The sequence below is a fragment of the Schistocerca cancellata genome, chromosome 8 (genome assembly GCF_023864275.1).
Source record: "Schistocerca cancellata isolate TAMUIC-IGC-003103 chromosome 8, iqSchCanc2.1, whole genome shotgun sequence".
Classification (NCBI taxonomy): Eukaryota; Metazoa; Arthropoda; class Insecta; order Orthoptera; family Acrididae; genus Schistocerca; species Schistocerca cancellata.
The window spans coordinates 284,148,800-284,165,441 of NC_064633.1; the positions used below are offsets into that span (position 1 = coordinate 284,148,800).

At 39.2% G+C, this 16,642-nt stretch overlaps 1 protein-coding gene across 1 annotated transcript in view; it reads left to right on the forward strand.

Moving 5' to 3' along the window:
* LOC126094461 (katanin-interacting protein-like) overlaps positions 1 to 16,642 on the forward strand; it is a 338,835-nt gene that overhangs the window by 216,482 nt on the left and 105,711 nt on the right. Inside the window, exon 9 of the mRNA XM_049908844.1 lies at positions 214 to 310. Coding sequence (XP_049764801.1) covers positions 214 to 310 — 97 coding nt within the window. The remainder of the gene's footprint in view (positions 1 to 213; positions 311 to 16,642) is intronic.

Below are 16,642 nucleotides of genomic sequence, written 5' to 3' on the forward strand. Positions count from 1 at the left end.
GTATTATACCTGTAACGCATCACACTGGATGGAATAATAAGGACCAGTAAACAGCTGAGATGTAGTCATTGGTCTTACATATTTTCATTAGAGCACTTTCAATGTGACATGTTCTTCATAGATGCTCTTGTTCATCTGTTAATGTTACCTACCTTCACTTGTCATCATTCACAAAAATATTTTAACAAATAATTGAATATTATTTTTATTTAGGTCTCACTGGCTTGGAGGTGGTTGATGACAGTGGTGAAGCTCTTTATATGGAGCCACATTATTTGCATTGCAGTATACCATCACCAGATATATACAGGTACGATTGCATCCATTCCACTCAGCAGCTTAGAATTTTATATCTTTGGCCAAACTGGAGATAAAAAGAGGAGCTCGCAATGCACTTAAATCTGTTAAAGGTGATGTTTAAATCTGTTGTGATTTTTCTTTTACTGTTTATGTTTCTGTACTGTGAGATAATAGGAATCAAGGCATGTGATTGTGCAGTATGTCCTTAAATAATAGGTATTCTAGAATAAAAATTTGAAGATATTGTGGAATAACTTCAGTATGGAAGGGTAGATTGATAGAAGTCTACTCACGACACATGGGCTATGTTGTATAATACACTACACTACGATACCTCAGAAGTAGCTGCTAGCTGCAGTATCTGGAGGCTGCATTGGGGGGTAAGGGGGGGGGGGACTTGTAGATGCATTGGTGGGATAGAAGGTATGTATGTACTGTTGTGGGAGCAGGGAAAGGGTTAGGCTGGTGGAGGACAGACTAATGAGGGTTGAGACCAAGCTGGTTGCGGGAATAAAGGATATGATGCAGCTACACAGTTCAAAAATATGGTGTTGGGAAGGTACAGGCAGTGAAGAAATTTTTAAAGTGAAGCACATTGTGTTGAGTGGCAATTTCTGCAACTGGATGGTCCAGCTGTCTCCTGGCCACAGTTTGGCAGTGGCTGTTTATGCAGACAGACAGCTTGTTATTAGTCATGTCCACCAAGAATGCAGAATAGTGGTTGCAGCTAAGTTTTTAAATCACATGGCTGCTTTCATTGGTAGCCCTGCCTTTGATGCAGTTGGAGATACCAGTGACAGGAAGTGTGGAAGGATGTATGGGGCAGGTCTAGTATTAGGGTCTGTTGCAAAGATATAAGCCATGAACGGAGGAGTTGTGGAGTAGGTTGCTGACAAGGTTATTGCCTGGGTTGGATGAGTGGCAGAATACCACTGTGAGAAGGTAATCCTGTTGGAGAATGTGATTCAGTTGCTCCAGCCCTGGGTGGTACTGAGCCGTGAGAAGAGTGCTCCTGTGTGGCCAGACTGTGGGTATGTGGGGTATGGTAGGTGACAGGTGAGATGAGACACACGAGATATGTTTTTGGACAAGATTCAGAGGGTAATTTTGGTCTGTGAAGGCCTCAGTGAGACTGTTGGCTTATTTAGAGAGGAACTGCTTGTCACAACAGATTCAGTGCCTCTTGGTGGCTAGGCTATACAGAAGGGACTTCTTGGTGTGGATTGGGTGCAGCTATCGAAGTGGAGCTTCAGTGTGGTGGAGGTGTTGAGTAGCGATCCTTGAGGTGGAGCTCGACATCGAGGCAGATGCCTTCTGCTGAGGATGATCTGGTGAAGCAAATGTGGGAGCAGGTATTGAGGTTGTGGAAGAATGTGGACAGGGTGTCCTCTACCTTGGTTCAGATCATGAAGGTGTCATCAGTGAATCTGCATCAGGTGGAGGGTTTGGGACAGTCCTCTAGATGACCCAAGAGTAGCTTAGCATAGGATGGTGCCATGTTGGTGCCCATCACTGTACAACAAATTTATTTCTAGGTAAAGCCTTCAAGTAATTGTAGGTGATGATATAGTTGATCATGGTGATGAAGAAGAGGTTGGAGTCAGTCAGCCATTGAGAAAGTAGTGTTCTTTAGCAGCAAGGCCATAGATATTTGGAATGTTGGTGTAGGGGTAGGTGGCGTTGGCAGTGATGAGCAAGGCACTTGGTGGTAGAGGACTAGGTATTGTAGAGAGTTGGTGAAGGAAATGGTTAGTGTCTTTTATATAGAAGGGTAGGTTACGGGTAATAGACAGGAGGTGAATTTTAAAATTTTCCTGGTGAATTCAAAGTTCAAACAAATTTTAGCCTTGTGGCCAGTCATCGATTAATTCATTGCACAATATTTCAACTGGGTATCTGCCAGTCATCTTCATATGAGCCATTGAAGACTGATGAAGACTTGCTCTATTCCGCCCTATGTAGCACGCTGCAAGTGTTCTGTACATTTGCCAAAATTCAAGTTGACAGACGGACCACACTTCACGGTGGCAGTGCCCTCGCTGGTGGAACTCTGCCGTCCTCTGTGTTACTATTCACGCGACTGTTGGCGCACTCTATTGTCTTCGATTAAAACAAATTGTGGAGATGATGGGGTTCCATGAACTGTTCAACTGGTAAATGCTTATCACAGTTTATTAGATTTTCCACCAGGCATATTTCCATGGATTCTTTAATAATGAAGTCCCAAAAAGTTGTAGCTGTGGTCAGAATCACATTTTTACCATACTCCATTGAATTCCAGTGGAAATACAGTGTTTGGCAATAGCGGACTTGCTTGGTTGCGAAAGGTGAGTGCAACATTGATGTTCAGAGCAGCATTCTTTCACAGTGCTTGTGGTCTATCCTATGTTAGCCATACCACACGGACAAGGTATTTTGTAAATTCCAGCCTTCCGCAATTTCAAGTCATCCTTTACCGATCCCAAAAGGTCTGCAGTCTCAGATGGTGGACGGAGAAGTTTCAGGTGGACATCACTGCTTTGTTTCAGCATGTTCTATCCTCAACATACTTCGTGTTCAACCAAGAATATTTTGAGGAGATTGACAATGTCGCCATGGGCAGACATCTGACTAGCTTGGTGGCCAACATTTTTATGGAGGATATGGAGGAGAGAGCACTTGATTCAGTTGCCCTTAAACCAACTATATTTTGGAGGTATGTGGACAATACGTTCATAGGCTGGCCTCATGGTGAAGATAAATTGACGGAGTTTCTTCACCACCTCAACTCCATTCGTAACAATGTTTGCTTCATCATGGAAGCAGAGAAAGATGGTTGCCTGCCTTTCTTGTATGTCTAGGTTAGACGAAAGAATGATGGTTCTCTTGGGCATTCACTTTATTGGAAACCCATTCAAGCATCAAGTTGTCATCACCTGTTGCAAACTAAGAGTGTACTTGAAACACTCATACCCAGAAGTCACACTTTCTCAGATCTAGATAGTTTATGTAAAGAATTTGCTGACCTAAGACAATGTTTAGAAAGAATGGATATTCCCCCAGCAGATTAACTGGGCATTGGCAGTAGAAATTAAGAATCAGGAAGTGGATGTAGAGGAGAAAATGCTGGCGAAATCTTTAGCTCTTCTTCCTTTTGTGGGCAGCATTTCATTTAAAATAGTCAGAATCCTCAGTAAATTTCAAGTGAAAGTGATTTTCCATCCACCATCTAAGATTGCAGGCCTTTTGAGATCAGTGAAGGATACTTGCTATTGCGGAAGGCAGGAATTTACAAAATAGCTTGTCAGCCCACGTGGAACAGACCACATGCTGGACTGAACATCAACATTAGGCTCAACTTTTGCAACCAAGCCAGTCTACTATTGCCGAACACTGTATTTCCACTTGGCATTCAATGGAGTATGATAGAACTGTGATTCTGACCACAGCTACCTCTTTTTTGGAAACCATTATTAAAGAATACGAGGATATACACATGGCAGAAAAATCTGATAAACTGTGATAGCGGCTACCAGTTAGACAGTGCGTGGAACCCCATCATCTCCACGATTTGTTGTAATCGAAGACAACAGAGTGTGCCTACAGTTGTGGCAAGCAATAACGCAGGGGACAGTTGTGTTCCAAGGTTCCACCAGTGAGGGCACTGTTGCCATGAAGTGTGATCCACCTGTCAACTTGAATTTTAAGACATGTATGGAATACTGGCATTGCATTACGTAGAATGGAACAGAGCAAGTATTCATCACTCTTCGATGGCTCACTTGAAGGCGACTGGCAGGTGCCCAGTCAAAATATCATGCAATGAATTAATCGACAGCAGGCTGCAGACCTGAAATTTGTTTGAACAGGCTGAAGGTGTTGGTCCATAAGGCCAGAGATTCTCTCTTTGGGGCACAGTAACCGAATGCAGTGTGGTATTCTTGGTGGTTGGGTTTACAAACTCAAGGAAGCATTTAGTAGGTATGAGTGCGGGAGGTGGTGGAGTTGAGGAGACAGACAGACTCACGGGAGAGATTCTGAAATTACAAATCACTGAGGCTGCAGTGAACGTGCCTGATCTTAATGAAAATCATCTAAAAGTGGCAATAGACACTTCACACAGTGATGGTAGATAAATGACACAATTTAAATGTGCTCACTATATAAGTCAGTTATTTCGCATTGTTTAGTGAGCATATATATCTGTATGTTGTGACATTTATCTACCATCAATGTATGCTTGCTGCACATGTTGCTAATTTTTGAAATGAACCACTTGATTTGAAACCAGTAAGTATACTGCAGATGTGTAGTAAATTCCCAATGAAATCAAAAGGTTGCTAGTTTTACATGAACAAAATGTAGAATTTGTGTAATAGTTCTGGGATGGGCCTAAGGATTTGAGGAGGGACTAGGAATCCTTCTGGATTTCTGGAATGGGGTCACTGTGGCAGGGCGTGTAGGAGGGTGTATCTGACAGCTGCTGGGTTCCTCTGATCAGCTGACTCATAATCACAGTGATGGAGCCTTTGTTTGTATTTAGGATTGGTTTTTTGATTGTGAATTGACATTGTTTCTGCGAATGTTAGGTTGGTTTCGATGTTGAAGGATTTGGGGAATGATGGTGAGACAGTGTTTGGTGTTAGGAAATTCTGGAAAGTTAACAGGGGGTGACTTAAGAACAGTGGGGATGGATTGAGGTTGGCTGGAGGAGTAGTCTGGGTCATGCAGGATTCTGTAATGGTTTTGGATTGAGTGCAAGGGCTATTGTTGTAATGTTTCCAGTGAAGGGACTGGGAGAAGGAGAGGAGGTATTTAACCAGAGCAGCAGACTGAATTTGGGGAGAGGGAAAAAGGTTATGTCTTTGGAAAGGACTGATGCTTTTGTAGGACTGAGGCTTTTGGAGGAGAGATTCACCACTATGTTGCAAGTCTTGTGAGGCTGTGGATTATTTAGGGTGGTGGGAGGGAGTTGCTGAGTGTGTGGTAAATGTAGAAAGTCTGCAAGGTATGTTTTTGCAGCTATGACGGGCTGTGTGGGAGGTTTGGTGGATGTTCTTGTAGTGGTGGCTGATAGTAATAATCAAGGTGGGATATAAGATGAACTGACTGGTCAGTTTTTGAGGTGTTGTTGTGTGTGCTGATGTGGTTCCTGAAGGGCAAGGGTATCAGTTTGGGAGATGGGATGCATGAATTTGGGATTCAGAGCAGGGGAATTTTTGTGGATGGAGGGGAGGTAGTGCAAGGACATTCGGGCCTGATTGATGCAGGTTTGCAGGACCAGGTTAGTGAGAACTGTGACTGATGGTATTTGAACAGATTGTCATTGTGCAAGGAGGGGTTCCAACCAGAGATAGGAATTTGATGATCAGGTCAGGCCACGCCAAAGACAGTAGTCACGTGTGTGTGGCAAAGTTGTGTGAATGTGTGGGAGTTCTGTTTCTGACTAAGGACTTTGTCCAAATGCTTATATACAGGGTCAGGCAAAAAGACTTCCAGAATTTGGTGACACCACTGTGTGAGTTGGGTGTTATTGTTGTGGAGGTCATGTCAATTGATATTGTGCCATTTTAAGTTGGTGCAGTTGCTTGGCTAGGTAAGCATCATCCATTTGTTGTGGAGGAGTGTATTCGTAATGGTGGTTCTGCGATTACTACTCAGTGAACATTTCACATTCAGTTTGAATTTGACTGACATGATTCTGTTCCTGATAGAAAAACTATTTGACTTTGGGTATCAAACTTTAGAGCCTCAGATTCTGCACTGAAAAGAAAATCTATTGGCCAGTCTCAAACTGTGATAATGCTGGAAAATGTGACACATGTGAGAGCATCTGTCCAGCAATCTCCAAAGCATTCACCACTTAAACATGCAGTTGCCCTGGGATTTTATGGTAGCACCATCTGCATAAAGATCTTTACATGCATCCCTACAAAATGATTGAGAGAGATTTGCAACTTGCAGAGCTGTGTGTTAGGAAATTCTTCGGATCACTGTTTTGATCTCTTACTACGAGGCCCGCTTCCACCTGGCAGGTACAGTGAATAAACAAAAGTTCCTTTACTGTGTGACAGATCCCTGCAGAAACTTTTCCAATGACCACTTCACAGCCATTGTGTGAGATTTTGGTGCGCCATAACTGAATTTGGTGTGTGGGGTTCCGTATTTTTTCGAATAAGATGGTGTAATTGTAAAATTGTAATAGTTAATTCAAATTGCTACTGACATGTGATAGAGACCTAATACCACAGGCAAATTACTAAGAAAATCAGCAAATGGGAGAAAATATGTATAAAATTTTGAAACTTATGGAAAATACTCATATGGGGTGTAGTAATAAGAATCAGAAAAATTCGCCTTCATAGGGGGAAGGCCCGTCCCCCTTTTATCACCTCCAAAAGTCAGTTTGTACCATATTTTAAATTTATACACAAAACGGCTCATTTTTCGAATAGAGCTGTTATTAGTAACTATATTCCTCGCAAAATTGTACATGAAAAAGATCTTGTGCATCTTTTCAGTGATACAAATGGTATTTGAGGTATAAGAATTGGAATAGGATTCTGTTAACGTAATAGTTTGCAGTTTTTGTTACTTAGCAAACTATTTAAATGAAAAGCATAATTAAGTATATGGAAATATTTCATAGCCTATATGTTCTGCTTGATGATATTGCTTTTGTGATCAGTACTGTAGAAATCAGGAGTTCGTGCCAACAATGAAAACACAAGTTCTTCTTCCCATTCACTCAGTGTTCCCCTACCACTAGTGACGCTGCCATTTCTTCTTACCCAGTGTCCAGTTCAGTTTGCCATTTCTTCTTACCCAGTGTCCAGTTCAGTTGAGTTAATGTTGTGAACTGTCAAAGTAGTGCCAGGGAGTTCTATTTTTGTGACAGTATTTATCAGTTTCTGGTGTTATGTAGTGCTTCTGCTTAGTGTCATTTCTTTTGTCGGAACTGAGAAAACAATAATGCTGGACCCTACTACATGTTTTATTTGTGGTAAATCTGTTCCGGAAGGAGAGACATCAATAGTTATGAAGGGCTTGGAAACTCTGATATGCGTCAGCAAGGAACGGAAGGATGGGGCTCATAATCTTCTTCAGAACGCTGGACTGATTGAAGTGCATAAGGCATGTTGACGTGAATATATTAATGAATGTAATATAAGGAAACTAATTAATCAGAATGTTGCACAAGCAGATGATAAAACTTTGAGGTCCTCTTCCTCTTATCCATTCAGTTTCAAAAAAAGATTGTTTAATATGTGCTGAAAAGTGTGACATAGAGGCGGAATCTAAAAGACCACTCCACAAACACCTTGGAGTGTTTGAAGTTCGCTCTAACTGTGAAACATATGCTGCTTGAGAAAGCAGAGAAACACAATGATGATTTCGGTAGAAAGGTTGCCGAAAGAACCAACAGTGTTTTGTGTTTAGTAGCTGCAGAATCTCATTATCATCAAGATTGCTATGCTAAATTAGTGGTGAACCACTCCTCTGTTCAAAAAAAGAGACCACTCTCAAGATATCAACTTTGATGTCACTTTTCAAGAATTATGCAAATTTATAGATAGTTCAGAGGAATTTCAATTTTCACTGTTCGATTTGTTGAAGAAAGCTAATGAATGTCTCCCAGAAGGGGAAACAATGACTATAAAAACTCTGAAAAACAAACTGACTGAACACCTCAGTGATGGGGTCTTGTCTGCCACAGTGCCAAAGAATCCCCAAGTTGTATGTTTTCATGGCAGTGGCTGCAATCATTTGAATCAGTGGTGCAATGAACGAGCTGTTAATAAAAAAGATGAGAGAAAAATAATAGTAGAAGCAACAGCAGGTATCATCCGTGAAGATATAAGAATGACTCCTTTCAGTATTGCCGATCATCCAGATGTCAATGACTTGACAGAGAATGCTGAAGTTATGGTTCCTGACACTTTACATGAATTTTTGAAGGGTGTTGTTTTGTCAAAAAAGAAAGCTAGTGAACAATCCCCTTTAAAAGCATATACAGCAATATCCCATGGGATTGTGTCAGTTACCAGGCCTCGTTCATTTATCTCCCCACTGCAACTTGGTCTTGCAGTGTACTTGTTTTGTAAAGGGGGAACAAAAAAAATAGTTGAAATTGTCTCAAATATGGGTTTCTGCTCTAGTGTGGCTTTATTTGAGGCTTCTGCCATTCAGTTCTGGAAACCAAATATTCTCGCAGTTTGTTTTTCATAATGCTGACTTCAGTATTGCAACAATGACAGGCAAAGGTACATTCCATGCTATGGATGGAATCAGGCGTGTGACTCCTGAGAGAGCGATAGAATATCAAAAAGTAATGAAACTCTGTGTCATGCTGAGCTCTACTGAAACAGTAAATGCCCAAAAAATTAGTTTGCTAATATTCCGAAGGTAGAATAGAGTTGGAATTGAAGAAAGTAATCTGCAAAATGTCTATCCAGAACAATCCGTCACTAAAGCAACAGCCCCTACCAATCACGATTTTACTTGGATGATGGGAAAGCTTTTACAGCTTTCTGTTCCTGCATGGCAATGTTTTATGGAGAAAATCAGAACTGGAGAACCTTATAGACAATCAAATGTATTAGTGCTTCCATTCATCAACAGCCCACCCACAGATTATACTACTTTTTTAACTGCTTTAACTAGACAATCAAATGTATTAGTGCTTCCATTCATCAACAGCCCACCCACAGATTATAGTACTATTTTAACTGCTTTAACTTGTGCCATCATGAAGAGTAAGAAGACCACACAGCAACCACTCTACATGAAAGCTAAAGATATAGTTGCAATAGAGGCTAATGGTGGGAATTAGCTATTCCCTAATGTAGTTATTTGATTAGGAGACTTTCACTTAATAATGTCTTTCTAAAATCAGTAGGATTTGTAATGAGAGACAGTTGACTCTCTCAACTTTTGGTGACTGTATATGCTGCAGCTCGTGTTCCCCATATACTTTCTGGTCATGCATACACGAGGACAGTTCAGGCTCACTCTGCATGCATGTGTGCTCTTTCCATCATAATACTGGAGGAAATGGCAGTCATGGAGGAGGAGAAGCAACATATTTAAGACTGTATTTCTGATTTGAGTGGAAATGATGCATCTTTTGGCAATTTGGAAAAAGATCAAGTGATTGAAAAGCTGAAAAATAAATCTGTCAACATAGTGGATGATATTAAGCAAAGAGGGATAACTTCCCAGTTATGGATACAATACATTCAGCTTGTCATCTTGGCATTGCATCTCATCCAGGCAGAGCTTATGGGGAATTGGGAGCTCCATATAGAATGTGTAAGAGCTGTGCTCCCAATATTCCATGCAGATGGTCACTTTTCTTTTGTACTCCAGGACATGGAAAAACTGAAAGAAACCATGAAACCTGCGAAGTTCGATAAATTCACCAAGGACAGCTTTTTCACAGTTTCACGCTCTAATAAGTATTAGTGTGAAGTATAGACCGACCTGATGATAGGACAAATGCTTATGAGGAACCTGAAGAGTGTTGGAGGTGTTTCACACAGAAGAGGTTTCACCTTTAGTGTCTTGAACTGATGGATTTGCAGTATACCAATAGCCATCACAGATGTGAAACTATGGAACATTTCTGCAATTTACATTCGGTTTCGAGTGATCAACATGTTGAACTGAGGAGTGGGAGTATAAAAATTGACAAGAAAATTCGCAGAACATTTCAGCTATGGTTGCAACAACACCCTCCATTTCTTTATAAAGAGCAAGATCAGGATTAGTAGCTTCTCAGGAAGTAAACTGTGACAAAGCTGTGTCTGTTGGTGAAGAAGCTCTTCGAACAATATTTACTGTCTCACCAAAACTTGGTTCTTGAAGCCTAAGTGATCCAACATGGTTAGGACAATGTGCATGTCAACAGTTGGACTTGAAAAAAATATAACTGAAATAGGTAAAACACAATTACTTGAGAGAATACTGTGCACACTTCATTCACCTGAAGATTTAAAGGATTGCTTTACGTACGAATTATCGAGTGTACCAATGTCTCTGACAGCAGTGGATTGGTGAGGAAAACAAAAAAGTCATTGCTGTAGAATCTTTTCAATCAAGTACCTGAAAAGAAAATTGACAATAATGAATTGAAGGTCTGGTGGGGTTCTTATCCACTATGTCGAGTGACACGAGAATAGAACTTTTTGTGACATTTATTAAACATTAACAGCCTATATTCAGAGACTTTATATAGATGATGTTGCTGTTGTATTTCATGGATATTCGGAAAGTTCTCTGAACATAAAAACTAGGGAATGCCAAAGGTGAACAATTAAGCAGTTCTTGTGAGAAATTATCTTTAATGACGAAACATTATGTGTTGAATCACAGTCCGCTTTTCTTAGTAACCTCAGCAGTAAGGAAGTGTTTATTGCACAGCTTGAGCAAAAACTAGACAGTTTTGGTATTGAAACCAGTATTGCAGATGACGATGCAGATGTTGAAATTGTTGCAAAACCAACAAATGCCTCAAAATTTTTCCAGCAAGTGATTATAGTAGGTCAAAATGTAGATCCTCTTGTGCTACTCTTCCTCCAGATAACACAAACATAATCCTGATGAAGGAAGGTAAAGATAGCATCAGAACAAAGTGTTAGTTCTAAAGATATATGTAACTCCTCACTCATTCATGAATCCAAAAATTCGATACTGTTTCTTCACCCAGTAAGCGGTTGCGACAGCACGTCAGCCTTGTTTGGGAAATGAAAGCTGCAAGCTTTACAACTATTCAACCGGTATCCCCAACTCAATAATATTCCACGGTTATTCAACGATCCTGCTTCCTCTCCTGATACCATTATAAAAGTAGGAGAGAAATTTATACTCTCTCTCTCTCTCTCTCTCTCTCTCTCTTCACAAAAACATTAGAGAATCCTGATGATGACAACTTAAATGCCATTCTATTTAAATGTCTTAATGTATTTGTGGGTCAGGCAAACAATGCTGTCATATACTCTCGTTTGCCACCCACTACTGATGCAGGACACCTTCACTCTTACTGAGTTTACCTACAAGTCCAGCTATAGCTGGAGAACAACTAGGATCCCAAAAACTGGGCTGGAGGAAATCAAACTCATCTCTTTCCTCAATTCACATGAAATGACCACCTGCTCCAGAGAAAATACTGCTATTGGTTTCATGCTGCTGCACTCAAGGCTGCAGAAGGAATTTCAGATGTGTGATGTGTGAAGGCTATCCTACATAGCACAATGATGTGCAAAATACCATAATATCTAACAAACAAATAATAGTTATTGCAGTATTTTCATTGTCTACATGCTGTACATATGATTGTAAACATATTGCAACAAAAGTAATTGCTGATTAGTTTCATAGAAATTCTTAATTTTCATGAAAAATAATTTTCATTCCAATAATTTAAGTTGCATAAATCTAAAGTAAAAGACTGTAAAGCAAAATTGATCCATATAAATAAAAGTCTGTTTTAAAAGAAATTTCACTTTTTTTTACCTTCGAATTTGAGTATTCATAAACTAATTACCTTGCTTAAACATGCATTTGACCTTCTCTGAATAGAATTTCACCAGAAATATTTTCTGTCATATAGATAACTTCGTAAAATTAGAAAAAAACGAAAATAAATTACAATCAGGGGTGGGGGAATGTGAAGCTCCCCCAATAGGGGACGGAATGTTCCTGTTTTTTAATTATACATCCCCTAAGAGTGTTTTCCCAAAGTTTCAAAACTTTATAAATTCTTTCCTACATTTTTCCCAATTTGCCTGGACTATAAATTAAACCAGGCTTTTGGGAACAACGAAGAATGAGAAGTCTGGTTCCAACAAGGAGCCACAGCTCACACTTCTCAGCGTTATCTAGAAATTTGGAGAGTTTTTTCCTCAATGCCTTCTCTCTTTGTGAGGAGACATTGCCTGTCACCTAAGGTCAACCTGTTTATCACCTTGTGTTTTTTTCTTTGGAGACACTTAAAGGCTCAAGTGTACAATAATTGCCCCCCAAAGCTGCAAGCACATACAGAGAAAATCGCTCAGATAGTGGCTACCAGTCCACCACATGAAGAACCAAGGATAATTTCTGGGAAACACTTTATCTATGTGTCTATAATGGAGGATGCCATTTACTGGACATAATTTTTGAAATCAACTAATGTAAAATAGCATTGTATTTGTTGTTTACAAATAAAAGTAGTTTCTCTGTATCTTTAAATATCTATATTTGTGAAATATGGGAGGTTTTTTTACCACACCCTGTATTTCTCTTATTCTTTTCGTTGTGCTGGTCTGCAAGTCAACAGCACATCCTTGTTATGAATGGCAAATTATTTGGAATGTTCTATAATCTTATACTTGTTAATCTATAACATGTTATGACAGAAATAGTAAATAAAAATAACAAGCAGCTACTCACCTCTGATTTGTTGCTTCACAACTCGTAAACAGCACAGAAATTCATCTAGTATTCTGTGGTTATGTACTGAGTCTCTCACACAGAGAGCCAAACATTCCAACACACAATGAAACTTCACAAGCTCCGAAAAGCCCTATCTTTCCAATGTTAAATTAGCACTTATAAATTACATGTTTTTTCAGAAAGTATTTGAGATAGGAAGTTGAAATTTTTACTGGTTATTTGTTGGAGTATTGGTTACAACTTAACACAGGGATTTTAAAAAATTTAATTCACTGTGCGTTAACCTTCGGTTCACATCCAACCCATTACCATCTCTGAGTTTTTGTTTTTTGTTTGAAGCATTCAGTCACAGAAGTCTTGATCCCATTCATTTCTACATGTGTCCAAATACACAAAAATTTCTGCACTACAGCATCATCACATATGGTTCCAGTTCTTAAATACGTCAGAAACTTTTCGAATCACTGTCACCAAGGTAATTCATGTATCACACTTTATCACACGCAACAGAATGTTGAAATCATGCTAGCAACATCAGCCACTTCCATTCCTCCACTACTGCCACTATAGCCAGCTGTGCAATTATTTTCATGTCTATCTTTATTATTTATTTATTTATTTTTATTTAATTTTTGGACACCTACAGTATTGAGATATTACTGCTACATCTAAAACTTTCCCTGTCTACATACTGGTGGCAGATACTACACCATGAAGAGATGTGTGTCCCTGTTTATTCCAGGTGCCATTGAATGCTGCAGTCAAGTCTCTATTACCACTGTTTTCTATTACTGCCTCTTCCATAGCTTGCTTTAAAGATTCTATACAGACATCTTCTACTTTAGACCCTATAAATCTGTTATAGTTCGTAAACTTGGTTGGGGGATTTGGAAGATTTGTCATGCCACAGAAAACTGCTCCTGCAGTCGTATCCGTACCAATTGTATGCAAGGCATAAACAAATCTAATTTTGTGTTCAATCATTTTCTTCATTTGGATTTATTGCAACACTGTTCCAAAAGGTGGTCATGTATGAACACTTACCACACTTCAGTTCCATTTCAGTGATGATTCCCATCTGACATTTTATAGAGTTCCAGACTGACTTCATTACACCAAATACATCTTACACAGTTTGCAAAAATTCCGTTGAAAACTGACATATCAAATATTTCATTCACATCTGATTTTCCCATAAAACATTCATACTTTTTACTAACTGAATCAAGCTTCCTCTGTGAAGTACTTTTTTTCTCGCTTTCATTTCAATGGGCAGGTGTACCAGCAAGGTTAGGTTCACACACACACACACACTTGGTCATTGTCTTTATTGTTTACCTACCTACATTCGGCTTTCCAATATTTCTCCTTTTCTTAAAAGCATTCGGAGGATTTCTAGTCACTTTACATTTACCCATGATTATCCTTCAATAAAACAAGAAACTTCAATGAACAGAATTCAGTACAAATATTTTCAGGATTACAAAAGAGTAAATAAATGTGAAAAACACAACAATCGAGCGAATGATATTTATTAAAATGTCACAGGTTAGCCACAACACTTACTTTGGAACATTTATTTTCTCTCACATCACTAAAATGTACACACTGAGCATGTAGACTCATGAGTACAACATTTAGCAGAAGTTTAACAGTACCACAATGGCTCACACCCGTGCAGAACATATTTCAAAAGTATTTTAAAGATAGTTGTAGTTTTCTGAACTGAATAAATTATATCTCAGTTGAAATGGGAAAGTCTGTAGATGATTTTTAAAATGCAAAAAGTAAAAATTAAACATTTCATGATTTTGAACTTTTCTGGAGCCCTTTAAAATGAGTGCCAGGAAAGGATTGCAGTATGGCAGCTGTTAGCATAGTTAGCCCTTACAACAGTAGACATCAAAGTTGTGTCACCTTTGGTAACCGGTGTGAGAAAGAAATGTTGTACAGGACAGGAAAGGATGTAAAATATGAGGGTGTGCTGAAAAGTAATGCCTCCAAATTTTTTATGTGAGAACTCTTAAAGTTTTTTAAATAAAACAAACATTATTAACATCCTACATCTTCATTCTTCTTGTGTACATGTTTATTTTTCAACATAGTCAGCCTGATGACAAACACATCTCTCCCAACAAGATACCAGTTTGTAGATACTGTCACTGTAGAATGTTTGACTTTGTTGATGGGGCCACAGCCTCACCTCTGTTTGCACCACTTCATCACTGTCAAAGTGAAGTACTTGAAGCTGTTCTTGAAGTTTTGGAAACAAATAAAAATCAGATGGAGCCAAGGGGGGCTGTATGGTGGATGATTAGTGACAGTAAACCCAAGGTGTCAGATTGTTTTGGATGTCACAACAGTTTGTGTGGGCTTACATTGTCTTGTTGAATGAGGGTGCTCTGTGTGTCAGTGAAATCTTCAAATTTGATACTTGATTACAGCACAGTGTTTCTCACACAACAAAATAGTTACATTGAACATCACCATGATACATGCTACAATTTGAAGTCCTCTTGTGGGAGAGTGCTGCCAATAAGTAGACATTAAGAATACAGATGTAGAATGTTAGTAATGTTTGTTTTACTTAAAAAGCTTTAAGACTTTCACGTAAAAAAATTTGGAGGTACGTCCTTGTAGAAAGAAAAAAGAATGACTGAATGACTTCTAAATACATATTGCTCGCATAGGGATCGTGAGGATGATACTAAAATAATTACAGCACACACAGAGAAATTTAAGCAATCATTCTTCCCATGTTCCACACATGATTGGTATAGGAAGAAACCCTAATAACCAGTACAGTAGGAAGATCCTTCTGTCATACACTTCTTGGTGGTTTGCAGAGTATAGATGTAGATGTAGATACAGAAATGGTGGTCAGCAGTGGCACATTTGGATGTCTGTGTAGCTTTGTATGGTTTATTGCATGTGATAGATTGAAAGAAGAAGAATGGGTAGCTTTGAGGGATGAAGTAGTGAAGGCAGAAGAGGATCTAGTAGGTAAAAAGACGAGGGCTAGTAGAAATCCTTGGGTAACAGAAGAAATATTGAATTTAATTGATGAAAGGAGAAAATATAAAAATGCAGTAAATGAAGCAGGCAAAAAGAAATACAAACGTCTCAAAAATGAGATTGACAGGAAATGCAAAATGGCTAAGCAGGGATGGCCAGAGCACAAATGTAAGGATGTAGAGGCTTATCTCACTAGAGGTAAGATAGATACTGCCTACAGGAAAATTAAAGAGACCTTTGGAGATAAGAGAACCGCTTGTATGAACATCAAGAGCTCAGATGGAAACCCAGTTCTAAGCAAAGAAGGGAAAGCAGAAAGGTGGAAGGAGTATATAGAGGGTCTATACAAGGGCGATGTACTTGAGGACAATATTATGGAAATGGAAGAGGATGTAGATGAAGATGAAATGGGAGATACGATACTGCGTGAAGAGTTTGACAGAGCACTGAAAGACCTGAGTCAAAACAAGGCCCCCGGTGTAGACAACATTCCATTGGAACTACTGACGGCCTTTCGAGAGCCAGTCCTGACTAAACTCTACCATCTGGTGAGCAAGATGTATGAAACAGACGAAATACCCTCAGACTTCAAGAAGAATATAATAATTCCAATCCCAAAGAAAGCAGGTGTTGACAGATGTGAAAATTACCGAACAATCAGTTTAATAAGCCACAGCTGCAAATACTAACACGAATTCTTTACAGACGAATGGAAAAACTAGTAGAAGCCGACCTCGGGGAATATCAGTTTGGATTCTGTAGAAATGTTGGAACACGTGAGGCAATACTGACCCTACGACTTATCTTAGAAGAAAGATTAAGGAAAGGCAAACATACGTTTCTAGCATTTGTAGACTTAGAGAAAGCTTTTGACAATGTTGACTGGAATACTCTCTTGCAAATTCTAAAGGTG